The sequence below is a fragment of the Limanda limanda genome, chromosome 1, assembly GCF_963576545.1.
Source record: "Limanda limanda chromosome 1, fLimLim1.1, whole genome shotgun sequence".
NCBI classification, from domain to species: Eukaryota; Metazoa; Chordata; class Actinopteri; order Pleuronectiformes; family Pleuronectidae; genus Limanda; species Limanda limanda.
The window spans coordinates 38,807,459-38,823,335 of NC_083636.1; the positions used below are offsets into that span (position 1 = coordinate 38,807,459).

Genomic DNA, 15,877 nt, shown 5'->3' on the forward strand with positions numbered 1-15,877 from the left:
TCTCTGTCAGTGTCAACAAACTTCCGGGTTATGGAGGGGAGGCGCTCGTTTTATAGCTACGCGTGAGCCGCGGGCGGTCGCGCCATCTTTTCTTAACCGTGATTTCTGTTTGCTCCACCCATCCTTTACACGCGGGGCACACCGATGACGAAACCGAGGGCACCCTTGTCTAAAGATGCTACGTCGGCACAGGAGAGACCGCTGGTTACACGTCATCACCACAGTGGCGGATCTAGGATCTTTCTTAGTAAGGGGCCACAAAGGGGCATCCACGCTATTCCTCATTCATTAAGTTGAACATTTAAAGGTTCAGTGTGTAGAATTTAGTGACATCTAGTGGTGAAGTTGCATGTAGAAGCTGAATACCCCTCAGCTCAGCCTCCTCTTCCACACAAGAAAGAGAACCTATGGTAGCCTTCAGTTGTCATAAAAACTCAAAAGTTGTTTAGTTTGTCCAGTCTGGGCTACTGTGAAACATGAATGAAATAATTATTCACTCTTGCTTTAAGACCAAAAGGGCACGTTTTACTTTAATTATTTATTATTATTTACTAGACATCATTAATCTGACAGCTCGCAGTGAGGGAGCAACAAGCCGATTGGCAGATGTGAAGGGGCTGGGGTGTAGGGTTTGACCATGTCCTGGATGTAGACCGGATCCGATCCGTTCGCAGCAAGGTACGTAAGTACTAATGTTTTGAAATGGATGGGAGAGCCTTTCCCACACATTTTGCTGACTTGACTTCTTGTGCTTTAACGTTTGCAGATCCAAGATCGCTGCTGGGGCCACATCGTGGATCATGACCGTGATGCTGGATCACGTTGGTGGTGGATCGTAGACCGTGGAGCAAGAGTGTGGCAGCTGATCATAGATTATGATTACAACTAGATGTCTTAGATATATGTAATATGCCTGCCCACATATTCTTCCATATTGGTAATACCTCTATCACCTCCCATCCTCTCTGTAAGACATTTTCCTTTTTGTATAAATACTTTAAACATTGACACACCTCTCCATTTATGTTACACTGTCTTTTCTCATGAATGTAAATATTGTTCTTTTGTTACATGTGGCATCTGCTGCACTTCTGTCCGTCCTGGGAGAGAGAACCCTCTCTTGTGGCTCTTTCTGAGGTTTCTACAGTTTTTTGTGGTAGAATTTCCTCACTCCTGCTGAGGGTTAAGGACAGATGATGTCGCTCCTTGTTAAAGCCCTACGAGGCAAATTGTGATTTGTGAATATGGGCTATTCGAATATAAATTGATTGAACAATCAGTTTTTTCTTGCATTCTTTTAATTCTGCTGCACATTGATGCTCTTGTCTACTGTCTGTCGCCTTCCTTCCGTCCTGCCCTCACTCTCAGACATGTCTCCAGTCGCTGCCTTGACCTTACTGCCCTTAAAGCTATTTTTTTGCTGCTCTTACAAACCCCGAAAACTTTCCACTCCAAAAACATAAATCAAATCTCTACTCCCACTTCTGATGCATCAGACCTGTATTAACATTTGCCCGTATTGCCTTCTCTGTAGCCCGAGGCCAGTTCACTCTGGGGTTCCTCCGGTTTCCGCCCATCCCTCCTCCCCTCTCCTTTCTCGGTCAGACTTTTCCAAGAAATCTGGGGCTTCACTGCTGATGACCTTAACTGTGGGTGGCTATGGCTCAGGAGGTAGAGGTTCCTCCATTACGTGTACCGAAGTGTCCCTGAAGCAACTGACCAAGATGTCAGGTGAGTTTCTGGTGATAAGGCCGATGCCTGTGTTAATGTGCTGTGAACAAAAAGACAGGATGTCCGCAGCAGAATAAATACGGTATATCCTGACACGGTATCTCCTACTGCATTCTGCATGTGCGAAGGACTAACTCCACAATTCTCTGGACTTCCTCTGGAGTTCATGTCTGAAAATGGCTTTTTGGTGCCACACAGTAACACCACAAACTGTGTTAACATTGATTACATCTTTACTACACCATCTTGTAAAATAAGCCATAATGCCACTGAAGGAAATTACGTTTTATTGTAGTAGCTGGTTGTCAGTCTATTCACAGAAGTTCTTGTGCTTTAAAAGTTGAGGAAAAGGCCAAAGCCTGTGCTGGCCCAGGCATGTACGGCTGTAACAGTCACCCTGTAACTCTGCAGGTCAGTCTGAATGTGACAACACGAGACCATCTGCCCAACGACACTGTGTGTGTGTGTGTGTGTGTGTGTGTGTGTGTGTGTGTGTGTGTGTGTGTGTGTGTGTCTGAAAACGTGCAGCACAATCACGTGGAGCAGCAGCCTCTGGTCGCTGCGTAACACTGTCTCCGCCCCCAAAAATCTGCTCAGTCTCCTTATATCAAGTTTTCTATAGCATATAAAACAACATATTTGTTTAATTTTTTACCAACAATCACATAATGTTATATAAGCAGCCTTAAGACAGTACATACCTGTATGTGCATCCACACACACCTTTAGTTATAAGCTCATAATAAAACAGAAATGTCATTATACATATTCACTTACTGTTTCTTTTTCAGTTTTGTGTGGTGGTGTCATGAGAACAACAGCACAACATGGCCACTAACATGGCTCCAGACTTTTAGGCCTGTTTTTACGGATCTTAAACCCATAGAACATTTCAAACTGAGCCTTTCTATTCCAGTTAAATCATGCACATGTTTTTTCTAACGTCACAGGCAACGTCACTATTTCAAGCGGCAGTGCAACGTGACTTGCTGTTCGTAAATACTCTGAAAAGTTACCTGACCGAGACTTAACGACTCGCACTAATAGATTTGAATTTCACCCTTTTCAAAATAAATCAAACACAAGCATTGTCCACAAGGAATCATAACCTTTACTACTGCGGATTCCACTATGAAACTATCAGTCACCTCGTGACACCTGACCAACACGCAGCAACATGAGTCAGCTGCTTATCACAGGGAGGAAGTGATTCATCCCTCTGGCCTATAAAGCTCTCTCATCTGCTCTCACAGAGCCTGGAGCGCTCTCAGTGACATTTTATTAGGCTGAGTATCTTATTTTAACCTGGACGGCATATGAATATTAATAGCTCCTGCCGGGTGAACCTCCAGTGTTGACTACACAAATGTGTTGGACAGAGAGATGATGTAGTGGTATGATGCCTGACGCTTGTGATGTCATCCCTCGTGCGGTCTACGTCATTACACACACACACATACACACACACACACACACACACTGTGTGACAGAACACAGATACAAAGGAGTCGTAGCACTACTCATTTGCTGCATAGAGGTTACTTATAGTTAAATACGCAAAATACGTTATAATAATAATTATACACCCATTTTTAAAGCTAAAGGATTAAGTGCTTTCCAATTTTGGAATATGAAAGCATATACAGTATATCAACAACATAAAGTCATACATCAGAAAGTGTATGTACAGTGTAATACTGCTAGTGTGGCTAATAAGATAACACTTAAAATAAAATTGAGGCTACAAGATAAATAAGCACAACATATAGGCAGGTGAAATCTGAATAAAGGAAGTAAAGTATAAACATATATACAGTATATATATGAAATACTTAAGGTCATATAGGTCGAGAATCATTAAGAAAACAAGTAGTGATTAGATTTATAATAAATAATTGAATTAAATAGAATAGGTCAAATGGATTAAATTCACCATTAAATAGATCAGTGGAGTCTACAGATCTCACACTGAGCAGGAGGCTGAAACTGAAACAGCACGGTTCCCCTTCATTTTCAGTCTGGTAGCTGGGACAGCTGTGTGTGTGTGTGTGTGTGCTCGATTTTGCTAGCTCTTAGCACAGTTTCCCAGCATAACGCCATCCTTGTCAGGACCTGTAGACCTCATAGGGGCCAAAACCTGGTCCTGTTGAGCCCAAATGTAATTTCTGAGCTCCCAGTTCAGGTTAGAGAAAAGTTTGTCCACAATAAATGGAATTTAATGTAAAGTCCTGTTGAGGGCAGCTGTGGAAAACCTGTGTGTCCTTTCAGATACATACAACTATAATGCAGTCAAACTAAACAGTCCTGCAATGAGCCTTCCCTATAGGATTATTCTGGACTGTTGTATTTTAAACAGCACACATCAAATCACAATTGTGCCCATCAGTCAATTTAGTTATTGAGTTTGAATTGAACTTGAAATTGACTGTGGCCTGTGGTTTGTTTTCTTAATTTTTCTGTTTTAAGTGACTTCATCATTGAAAATAAAGAGCAGGCCTTCAATGATTCTTCAAGACCGCAATAAAGGTTAAATAAATGAATGAGTGAATGAATGAAGCTACATTAAAGGTATTATATGATATACTGTATATATATATATATATATATATATATATATATATATATATATACACACAAATAAACATACTCGTTGTCATGTACACTTAAACTGTAGATGACAATGAGAAAAAAGCACAGGATTAAATGAACTCACTCTATGTATTGGTGACATCTGATTCACAGGTCTCTCCTTGCCCCCGCCCCCTCTCCCTCCGTCCCTCCCACCCTCTCGGTCTTGGATATTAAAGAGTAAGAGTTGAATGGTGAGCAAGGGACCCTCACATGAAGCAGAAGGGGTCTTTGACAAGAGAAGCCTCGGCATCCTCTGCTTTGAAACCAAAGCTCCTCTGCGCCCTGCAGGATGTCTGGAAACATCAGATCAGGTAATTATCTCTTTGCATGAAGGAAGAACCTCCATCACTCTTTCTTCCCTCCATCCTGCTCTCGTCCTGCTCACCTCTCATTTCATACCGCACTTTTCCATTTTTTTTTTAAACAGGCATACACATACTTATTTTTAAACTTGAGGAAATGCCATATCTCAATTAGAGCAGTCTCTTAAGAATAAGATCTAGCTCATCTTGAGACTTTTTGACTTTTTCCCACAGTTATTATTGTATTGTGTTATATTATAATGTGTTCCTTCTTTTGCTCTCTCTCCCAGTGTCTGTCGTGTGGGTGCTCTTGCTCTGTCTGGTACTCTGCAGGACACTGACCAGCACAGACGCAGCACCTCTCTGCACCAATGCCCAGGCTGGGTGCCATGCTCTCTCACTGGCCAACCTGTTTGACCGGGTCATCCAACACTCAGCCAGGATGCACGGCATTTCAAACGACCTTCACTCGGAGTTTGTAAGTCTCCTGGTGCAGATTTTAACTATTAAGATTTTGTGATGGGCATTTTTACATTTGGTCAAACATACTTTTAAATGTGTGAATTGGATTGTACTTACTCACAAAGAAGAGAGGGAGGGAGAGAGATCGTCAGCCGTTTGTGATTCTTGCTATTCTCATTTATAACTTCCGTACTCAAGCCTCAGCCGACATTTAGACGACCGCTGACCTCTGACATTTCATTCTTGCATTCATCTTTTTCCTCTCAGGAGCAATACTTCCTGCCCAGCAAGAATCAGATCGGCCGGGTCAGTCGCAACTGTCACACATCGACCATCCTCACCCCAAACGGCAAGGAGAATGCTCAGAGAATGGCGGTAAATTAACCTCTCCCTCATCATTTTGTTTAATTAGAATGTGGCGTTCTCACTTTCTCTGCATTTCCCTTTCATTTCACAATGTGTTTTGCTTATATTTTCAAGCTCCCACTGTGTACATGTGTTCTTTCCACATCCCGAACTTCCAACCATCACATGTGCCGTGGAATGGGTTTAAATGTGACCTGTGCCTCTGTCCCTGCAGAGAGAGGAGCTGACAGAGGTGATTCTGAAGCTCCTGGTGGCGTGGAGAGATCCCCTTTGGCATTTCCACCACAGCATGGCTCACCACCGCGACTTCACCAACTTCAGCTCCAACAAAGCCCTGGAGATGAGCGACATGGTGCACGAGCTGCGCAGAGGTGTAGAGAAGGTGGCCGAGAAGGTAACGTATGTCTTACGTCAGAGTGAAACGTCAGTGTGTGTCTGTGTGTGCGTCGCTGGTGTGTCACATGGCTTCTGGGGATGGAGTGTCTTGTCAGTTTGCGTAATCGTTGTAAATGACAAAGAACCACAGACGTCATACAGCAGAGGCTAGCGCTGCTCTGGTCACCCTCAGATGACCTATTGTTCAGACAGTCAGTGGCCACGTACAGAGGAAGGAGGACACCACTCTGTCTGTCTGTCCCTTTAGCTTTCCTCCGACCTTCGTGCAAAACTACTCACACACAACGTCCAACCAACCAATGCATTTGTGATTGACTTCGTTTTGTTGAGTTTTAATTTAAAATATATGGACACAAAGAATGAATAAACAAAATCAATATTTAAAACAAGACATCTCAAAAAGATGATTTGGTTTTCATATTTGCTTTTGCTTATATTATTTAATGAGAGTCGGGCAACAGTGGGTAGACCTTTAACCAGTGTCAGTGGTTCGATTCCCAGCTGTTCCCATTTCACAGATTCTGAACCCCAAATTGCCCATGAAGGCTGAAAGGTGTGACAGAACAACCGCTCTACATAAAAGCCCCATATGAATGTGACTACAATGTGTGTTGAGCTTTAAAATGTTCCGAGTGGTCGATGAGATGAGGTTCAATTGATCAATTCAATTGAGAGCAATGACAGATTCTTCCTCTTGAAAGCTGACGTGTGAACCCTCTCCGCTCCAGATGCAGATGCTGGGCATGATGAGCGACTCTGTCAGCAGCCAGGCTTCTCCTGAGGCGCTGCTGCCGGCTGATAGCGCTGAGTGGCGCCTGATGAAAGACTACGACCTCCTCTACTGCTTCCGTCGAGACTCGAACAAGGTCCAGAACTACTTGAAGATCCTTAAGTGTCGCATTGTTCCGGAGCACGGATGCTGAGGGCCAGAAATACAAACTACCGCGCTCAACTTCCAGAAACATCAACGCGTTGGGATGGAAATGCCTTAGTCAGAAAGTGCACAAAAAGCTGTAGCTTTTGTTGTGTTGTATGGGATAATAAGTGATACAAACTGTATGTTCACTCCTGTCATGAAGTGTGACTGGAACCCAAAGACTCTACCCCCACCCACCGCTTCATGCCTGAGTACATAGAGTGCGAACAAACTATGGATGGAATAAGTGTAATACATGTAATTATATACTCCTGTTGACCTCATATCATGTGTAAATACAGTCAAATCATATAAAACATTTCAGAAACACGGATGCAATGTATTTTGTCATTTCTACAAAAAGGAGATACTTAGAATAGAAGGCTCCATATATGACATAGACTGAAATTAAAGATGGACAACAATGCAGTGTGGAGAGAAGCCAAAACATCCTGATCACCCCCTGGTGGCTGGTTGCAGTACAATCATACAAATCCCACGTTCTCCACGTTAGCAGATGGAGCAATAAAATGGAAAGGTACATTCCAAATAAATCAAATTGCTGTTGAGTTAGGTAGTTCTCATCACACTGAGGTATGTTCAGGTTTTCATGCAACTGATAGGTTTGGTTTTAATTTGTTATTTGATGCTATAAAAACGAGGTGAAGTGTCATGGTTGACTTGACTCGCGATTGGTTGAGCGTGTGTAGGGACCTTGATGCCACGCCCCCACATGGTAACTATCACTACTTCTCAGGTTACAATGGACATGCAAAGTGCAAGATGGCAGCACCTGTATACACAATATATTGGCTTCACTTTTGTACAGTGGGAGGAAGTGGAGAGGCCAAGTGCATCTTTACGTAGTCTTTGATACAGACACTGCTGCTGCTTCAAGACTGATAAAACATACACGGCTTCTTTGTAGACAAACTGAGGCCTAAAGTTAAGCTTGTGGAACTTTTCCCTCTTCTGGCTTTGAGAGTAATTACACAGGAATACACAGACATTCCACAATGCCAAGAAAATAATTTATGTAGATAGAGTAAGGAGACATCCAAGTCTTCCCTTAGTTGCTTCTCCATGTCCCGTTCTCTCCTATAAAAAGGGACAGACAGGCACCACAGACCCTTCCAACCTTCCTCTGAATAATGAGTTCCTTTTTAAATTCTGAACTTTGGCTGCTTTCTGACATGCAGTTCTTTCAGTTACTAAAAGCATTCACCACCACAAGATTATAAATCAGTATGTAAATACAGCTTGGGAATATACTTCTGTAAACAAAAAAGGTGCATTCTGCTTTATTATGATGATTAAAAAAGAATCCAGAAGTTAGAAATCAAAGTGGCTCATTGGCTTTTTATCATATTTATTGAGTGAAAATAAAAAAGAAACACGTGGCAGCGACACTGTACTAATGTGTATGCTTGGGCTGCAGTTCACTGGCTTCAAGAGGAAGCCGCGATGGAGACGACTTCAGTGCGTCCAGTGCTCTGCTCTACACAGGAAACATGGAGGGAGCCGTCCCTGCAACATACAGAAAGAACCTGAATCAGAAAAAATTGAGGATCCCCACAGGAAAATCACCCAGCTAGGAAAAAGGAGTTACATCATTCTAAAGAAACTTTGATCCTTATCCACCAAATCACCCTGTTTTTGATCCACAGCCATAAGGACTCTGAACTCAACAATCACAGTCAGTGGTGCACACTGACACACTAATGATGTGCAAGCGATCCCGTTAATTGACCCGTGCACTGATCGTGGAAGGGTGGATACCTTTTCATGGTCACCACGATGTCGATGTCGTGGTTCTCCTCTGTGGGCTGCAGGTCTCTCAAGATAATCTGTACAAATACACACAATGATTCATTTCAATTATTAATTATCAACTCCTCTTTCATATTCCTACACTGTGTGCCAGTATAGCTACGCAAGCTGATTACTATTTCACCTTTGTCTGTGTGCAACATCATAATCTTATAATGCCTTATAGCTGGAAGGTCACCAAACATATGGAGCAGGTTGGTAAAAAGTCAAGTTCTCTGTATAATTAACTGGGAACGTGTGGACATGTTGATGACATGACACTCAAAAATGAAACAAAAATAGTAGAAAATGTAAAATGGTACAGAAGTCTGGGATAAGATGTTTGATCTGCCTTGGTTGTCTGGTTTTCCCCTTTAAAACATTAAAAATTTAGATACATCATTCAAGTTCCCAGTGAGGTTGACAAATTCGAAGATCTGCCTCCCAGCAGAGGAATCAGGACATGTGTAGAGGTTCCACATTTGACCCAATGTTGGTGCTTTTCAGTACCTTAGCTAGTTTTTGAGGCTGCTCCGTGACCAATCTCTGGTAGATCTCCAGACAGAGGGAGGACAGTTTCCCCCCTGCGCTCAGGATGTGATGTCTGCGGGCGGGGAGCGGCGTGCCGGATGGAAGAAGAACAGTGAACTGCTCCGCTCCGGATTCATCCACCTCCTGCAGAAACCAGTGGTGGGATGTTACAGAGTACTTTTAGGTAGTTACTGTAATTAAGTATATCCTAAATGAATCTGTACTTTATTTAAGTAGATTTATTTTAAGGTACTTCTCAATTTGACTCAACAACACATATCTGTACTTTCTTCTCCACTATATTTTTACATTTGATTTTAGCTATTAATACTTAGAGGGGAATCGGTCCGTACATTCAAAGAAAATTCAAAGACGAAAAAAAAGATTTATATTCTCACCGCTGAAAAACTTCAAAATTCAACTGTGTTTTTACCTTCACAAGTATGTCTGTGGCAGAAACCTCCACTGTGACGGACTCTTCCTCGGGGGCGAGTCTCTCTCTGCCGACCAGTAAGCCTGCTTGCAGCGCTGCTCCCACCGCAATGACCTCATCAGTAGGCGCCGAGCACAGAAGCTCCACGTCAGAAAACATGTCGCGGATCATCTGCTGGAGGCGGGGGATCCTGGCCGAGCCGCCGCAGAGAACCACCTGAAGACACACCCATCACATCAGCATCTTGCATGTTGCGTGCGATCAAATATGAACTTTAAAGGTGACCAAACTGTGCGTTCCCAGATGGATCAGTCCCAACACATCTTTCACAAACACTTTACCTTGTTGATGTTGCTGGTGGAGAGCCCTGCCGTCTCCAGCAGACTTTTGATTGGCTGGATGCTCTTGTTGAAGAGTGATGAGCAGAGCAGCTCGAATCGAGCTCTGAGGAAACATGATACTGACGTCATCGCGCTGGTAACAACTACTTATTCACACTGACTTTCTAATTCCATTAAACCCACACATACAGATAAACTAGAATTACCGGTTGTATGCCTCTGCCAACCAGTGCAGTTCCAGTGTACAGATTCTAACATATTTCTTCCCCAGATTCATATAAGGTCACTGTGACCTTTGAGCACAGAAATGTTAACAAATGTTAACAACTGATCGAAAGGTGAAGAAATTCCCTGTCTGTGTTATATGTCACATTCACATACAACATTTATTGGTTGCTTGTTTATCATAGCTGCAAATAAAACGTAATAAAACTTGCAATTGCAATTTACTTCTTGCGATCTTCCCCCACTCACCGCTGCCATAGAACCATGAGTTTGAGATATTTTAAGACTGAGTTTAAGAAAACTGTTTCAACTCCATCCTACAGCCTCCTCTGTACATCTGCAGCATGTGTCCAATAGTTTACCAGGTCGGTTTAACATCTTACCTCGAGATGTTGCAATCAAAGTCAATGCCATCGTGCAAGGAGTCGACGAAGCAGTTGGCTGATTCCAGCGAGGACAGAGAGTGTTTGGCCATGTCGGCTCCATTCATCAGCTTCATCATGGCCCGGACGTTGCTGCTCACATCGTGCTTAAAGGTGCTGCGCAACACACACAAAGAATGTAAGAATAGCTGGAGGGTATTTAAGATGTGGTTTAGATGCTAGTGTGTGTGAGGGAACAAAAGGGGCTGGGAGTCAGGGTACATGAGGCGTCTTTACTGGGAGACTGGCCAGAGAAACTCTGGAGGCTCACATACAGGCCCTCCAGAGATTGTCCAGAAAAGGACTGAAAGCAGCTTATGATAATGCTATGTATTTGATAGTCTAATTTTATGATGTTCTTTAGTTCTGACAGCATGTTAGAAGGAAATAAAAGACTGTAACCAAAAGAACACCTTGTGTTTGTGTTTCTTCTAGAGGGGCGCTAATGAGGGTGTAATATTATGATTAACAAAGTGATCCGTTCACTGTGAAGCTTTTGGCCCCAATAACTGGTGTGTGGAACAGTATATCTACCGTTTGAACTCGGCAGCCAAGTGCTGGGCCAAGGCCTCGGTGAAGCTCTCTCCTCCGATGCTGTGGTCTGTGTGGGTGTTGAGAACCTGGAACATTCCTCCATTGACCTGCAGCACCGTCACGGTCAACGACGTCCCGCCCAGCTTAAACACCAGGACGTGGCTGTCAACACAGAGCGGAGCATCATCAGGGAAAAGTGGGTGGAAATCAATTTACTTTCTTGCCATTAGGTGGAAATTATGTAAACAACAGGAAGCAAACAGAAATTCAAGCATTTAAAATAACTGATCACATAAACTAGAAACTAGTAACATGTCAGGTTCTCTGGACCCTGCATGTTGTAGAGTTGACTGAACCCTGAGGATGCTGTTGATGAAGCAAATAAGAGGAAGAGGCTATGTATGTGGCGATGGTCCCAACTGGGCCTCAAGATGTTGGGGACACAAACTCAGGTCTGTTCAGCCTGTTGTGGGCCTTCCTTAGCAGAGGAGGTCTTGTGGTAAAAAGGCTGAACACCCTATGACGCTAAGGTAAACACCTGATGATATGTCCCTAACATCCACTGGATCTGCTCGTGGTTGGCAACTTATCATCAAACTAGTGCAGAAGACTTTCAAGCGAACAAGGGATTATCACCATCTTGTCCTACGTTCTAAAACAGTAACACGCTGCTCTTCCTCGTCTTCAGTGTTACCTCTTCCCAGCGTGGTTTTCTTGGCCGATGTTGTAGGCCAGCAGAGCAGCAGCAGGCTCGTGTATCAGCCTCAGGACATGGAACCCGGCAGCTTCTGCTGCCTCCCTGCACAAAACTAACACTGTTAGTGCTTTATTTAGAACCGCTGTCGCAACATCATTGCACAGATGAGTGGATGAGTCAGTAACGCCACCTACCTCAGAGCACGCTTCTGAGCAGGTCCAAACTCAAAAGGGACGGTAATGACCGCTTCATTGACATCGGAGCCCAGAGCGGACTGAGCCGTTTCTGTGAAAATGGAAAGAGTCAATAAACCAACTGTTCGTGAAGCATGCCAGACAAAAAAACAGCCTTTTTAACGAGTTTACCTGCATTTGAAAAAAAACAACACATATACCTGCTAATTTTGGTGTAAAAGCAGCATTAGCAGCATTTTGCCTTCAGCAATGCTAGTCACGTTGTGACTGATAAGACCCAATCAGGAAGAGAATGTGGATGTCTGCAGAATGGTTTCCTAGTCTTTGTTTATGGTAATCTAGACTAAAACACAGGCCCTGAGCTTTAAAAGTAAATGAGGCCTGCAGCGTTTCCAAAAGTCTCTGTTTTCAGAGGACAAAAACTCCAGAGTAGAGTGGATGACAAAGGTAAATAGCTGCGTTGTTTTTTAAAACTAAAATGTATTAGTGTAAATGTACCCTCTGTGTGTGCGTGTGTGTGTGTGTTACCTTTCATTTTGTGTAAGATGAGTTTTGCGACGTCCTCTGGAGCAACATACACCGGTTGATCTCCTGCTGTGATCTCATAATAAGGCTTATCCTTTTTGTTCACCACCTGAAAACAGCGATCACTGCTTTACTCTCCAATGTTGTGTTGAACAAGCATAAAAAAAAAACATGCACAAAACTGACAAGCCGCCGTTTCTTTTAACTGAGGACAACCGATAAACAGAATATGACAAGTAAAAGAATGGAAATGATGGAAATTAATTTAGTTGTAAAGCAGTGACTGTAGTATTAGGGCCTTTTCTATTTTGAGAATAATGTCGTATCTAAGCAAGCATTTGTATTCCTCAGTGCTTATTTCCTAAAAAAATATTTGTTTTCTTAACTCTCATAAAATTATGACTTTCTCTCATAAGCTAACATTAAATGACTTTATTTGCATAAAATTACAACCAACTATACCATCCTATTTTAGAAATTTTGGGATTTAAAAAAGCACCAACAAAGCGAATCTGGTCAAAAACTCACCTGGCACTTGGTCTCTGTTTTGTGAGTTTGTGTCTCTGGATCATCAAAGCTGTTCATTGAGAGACGGAGAAAGAAAGAAATCTGTAATTAATACAGTGATAAGAAGTGTCTCTACCTGCAGGGGTGATCACCATTTAACTCATTTTGTTAACTACAGGCTCTTTATAACAGGAAAGACTCCTTTAGCTTGGTTTTCAAGAGTCAAGGCAACTCATTGTTTGGGTAAAAAAACACACATTTCTACAAAAACAAGGAATTTCACTGGTTACTGGCTGCACACAGACAATTCCCTCACAGAGGGCACCAGAGTTGTTCTTCTACATTTGCTCTGATCATGGTACAATCTATTTCAAAAGGATTATCAGTGTTATATTTTGGGGGGGAAACTCTATGACAATATACATTTAAAACTAAAGTAGATTATAGTTCAAGGGGGAGTTCTGGTATTTTTCCACCTGGAAGAGGCGACCAACGGAATAACAATTTGAGCATTTTACTGGGTAAACAAAAGCACTTTTAGTGGGCAGTTCTCGGACTGTCGCAGTTGCCCCATAAGATTACATATTAGCCCCTACTGTAGTGTTGCAGCTGCCGGTGGAGGCAATCTACTGGACCGATTCCAAAGGTTTTTGTACCATTCATTTACACTACCACATTTATAAACATAGGGGAAAGTTTAAAAGGACCAGAATTCCACTTTAACTTCAATATACAACAAGAGTCAAGCTCATATAAGACTGGGTTTCCAGTAAAAGTATTAAGTGTGAATATGTCGTGTCACCTTCTACCCAGCACTTGCTTCACTTTAACAACTGTGTTGGCGGCGTTGCGGACTCGTCCTTGCTTTGCTGCGATGCCAACAATCTGAAGGAGAGGAAACATCACTCAGTCACAACAAGACGTTATAAAGGGATGCAAACCCTTCATTGTGGATGTGAAGTGTCGTAGTAGTTAGGGAGAAAAGGGGCCAAGATTAGTTATAAAAATCATATCTGTGCATTTACATTTTTAAGCTTAATTATGACTTTGTATCTTATAACAGCAAAAGGTGGGGAAAAAACAGCCATGTGGAAAAACAATCACCAAAAACAAAAGTTCCATAGAGCAAGATTTCCTACTAAAACAGATATCTAGACAGGTGTTAAGCTTCTATAAAGAAAGCAATTTACTTCTTGATTGTCCGGGTCAAATCCCGCCACTCACACAGAACTGAAAGCTATCTGTTGTAAACAATAGCATGTGATAACCGCAGCGGCATAAATATATTATGTCCTGATTTCCTGCTGCACAACCCCTCGCCTAAGCGTTTTGCAGATTTCTGTGTTGTATAAATGTCTGAGCAGAGAATCTCCTGCTGCAGTGTTCATGTGTGAAAGGCAAAGTCCGGAGAAAGTTCAGACCCAATTCTGGGGACATTCTCCGGAATTAATGTGCGAAAACACCTTTGATAATTTGCTGACATAAGCTCCAAACAGGAGCTGTGAGAAAGACTGATCCCAGTTTTCGTGAAACCCACTCAGCTAGGTTGGTCCTGCAGGAAAACTGATGTAAAGACAAGTGAAGCTGATTCTGTACCTGCTCTGTCTCTCTGTAGCCCACCACCGCAGGAGTAACTCTGTCTCCTGCATCGTTGGCCACCACGTCAGCCCGCCCATCCTGAACAACAAACACACATACACAGTCAAAGCAAATAATAATTTCATAAATCAGTACATGTACAGTTAATCAATCCAAACATCCATGTGTCCCTGGAGAGGATCATGAGCAGGAGATGATGCAGCAGGAGCTCAGCTGTAGTCGTGTCAGCAGCAGTGTTGATGTTACAGGACCGAACCTGAAGACTTAGGTTCTCCAGTTACCAGTCGCCCTACATCTCCATCTTCACCTGTGGTCACAAGCTTTGGATATAAAAAACAATCATCCCCTGAGTTATGTGGCTTGTTGAGAAGTAGAGTGAGGATTTAGGATGACAGAACACTCCTTTGCCTTGAGGAGTCAGCTGAGGTGCTTCAGGATCATCCAGCTGGGACAGAGCTGGACTCTTGGGAGCAGGAAGTGTGGGTCACATTGGTGAGTGACAGAAAAAAGGATGGAGTGCTAAAAGTAAATAGTTGCTGGATTAAGTGGAGCTCTGATGCCTGAACATCATCCAAGCTGTGATATGGAAGCAGATACGAGCTGCAGGGACGTGTTAGGCTGATACAGAACCTCAGGTTTGGGGGGAGATCCAATAACTTGTAATGACCCTGTATCAGCAGTGAGAAGTCCGTTTCATTTCCAGAACTTAGTCTGGCCCTTCGTGCTCCTTTACATAAGAAGACCCTCACACAAGAATCACTGGATGTGACGTTTTTGTTCCTTAAAAAAACCCTTAAACAACATCACAGTGAATATTAATGGAAGGAAGCTTTGCAGTAGGTTCTACTTTTTGCCATTTAAAGCATGTTTGACTGAGGCTTCACTGCGGAGGTGTACAACGGAAGAGAGAAGAAAACGTGTATTGTTAAAGACAGTTTTAACTCATGACACCATGGTAGTGTTCCCACAGTGTTAGCAGCCACATGTGTCAGAGGGAGTTCTGGGTATTACAACAAATATGTCGCCATTTTTTCTCCACCTCGCCGAGACGCTGGGTGCGTGAGAGGCTCGGCGGAGTGAGTCTGGTCAACACTCACCTTAAATATCGCCACACAGGCGCATGTGTAGCCGAAATGAACCCCGATAGCGGCCATGCTGGAATCTCTCTGCTCCAAGGGATCAACCACGCATGCGCCACCCGCTTCCGCTCCGAGTGACTACTTCCGGTACAGCTCTTTCGAAACAAAAGCCTTTCT

General features: G+C 43.0%; 2 protein-coding genes across 2 annotated transcripts; one reads left to right on the top strand and one right to left on the bottom strand.

Moving 5' to 3' along the window:
• Nucleotides 1-4,584: 4,584 nt before the first annotated feature.
• On the top strand, nucleotides 4,585-7,126 carry LOC133010213 (prolactin-like). The gene is made up of 5 exons (XM_061077709.1): nucleotides 4,585-4,673; nucleotides 4,955-5,142; nucleotides 5,394-5,501; nucleotides 5,707-5,886; nucleotides 6,617-7,126. Exons 1-5 carry the CDS (start codon nucleotides 4,652-4,654, stop codon nucleotides 6,809-6,811), a joined length of 693 nt encoding a protein of 230 aa, XP_060933692.1. The 5' UTR covers nucleotides 4,585-4,651; the 3' UTR covers nucleotides 6,812-7,126.
• Nucleotides 7,127-8,156: 1,030 nt separating this feature from the next.
• On the bottom strand, nucleotides 8,157-15,793 carry hspa14 (heat shock protein 14). Its single transcript, XM_061075737.1, has 14 exons — nucleotides 15,719-15,793; nucleotides 14,619-14,699; nucleotides 13,825-13,907; nucleotides 13,044-13,092; nucleotides 12,519-12,624; nucleotides 11,991-12,081; nucleotides 11,794-11,898; nucleotides 11,100-11,261; nucleotides 10,527-10,682; nucleotides 9,919-10,021; nucleotides 9,578-9,793; nucleotides 9,124-9,288; nucleotides 8,584-8,651; nucleotides 8,157-8,331 (listed from the first exon to the last, which is right to left on the bottom strand). The coding sequence occupies exons 1-14, from the start codon at nucleotides 15,773-15,775 to the stop codon at nucleotides 8,253-8,255; spliced, it is 1,521 nt and encodes a 506-aa protein (XP_060931720.1). The 5' UTR covers nucleotides 15,776-15,793; the 3' UTR covers nucleotides 8,157-8,252.
• Nucleotides 15,794-15,877: the final 84 nt, after the last annotated feature.

What these genes read in the sequence shown, in the direction of transcription:
- hspa14 (XM_061075737.1), bottom strand. Translation starts at nt 15,775, where the DNA reads ATGGCCGCTATCGGGGTTCATTTCGGCTACACATGCGCCTGTGTGGCG. An exon ending in GCTACAGAGAGACAGAGCAG is followed by an intron (nt 13,908 to 14,618) that starts GTACAGAATCAG and finishes CCTCTCCTTCAG; the next exon opens with ATTGTTGGCATCGCAGCAAA. An exon ending in TTTGATTGCAACATCTCGAG is followed by an intron (nt 10,022 to 10,526) that starts GTAAGATGTTAA and finishes ATGTTTCCTCAG; the next exon opens with AGCTCGATTCGAGCTGCTCT.
- LOC133010213 (XM_061077709.1), top strand. Translation starts at nt 4,652, where the DNA reads ATGTCTGGAAACATCAGATCAG. An exon ending in GTCTGGAAACATCAGATCAG is followed by an intron (nt 4,674 to 4,954) that starts GTAATTATCTCT and finishes TCTCTCTCCCAG; the next exon opens with TGTCTGTCGTGTGGGTGCTC. An exon ending in AGAATGCTCAGAGAATGGCG is followed by an intron (nt 5,502 to 5,706) that starts GTAAATTAACCT and finishes CTGTCCCTGCAG; the next exon opens with AGAGAGGAGCTGACAGAGGT.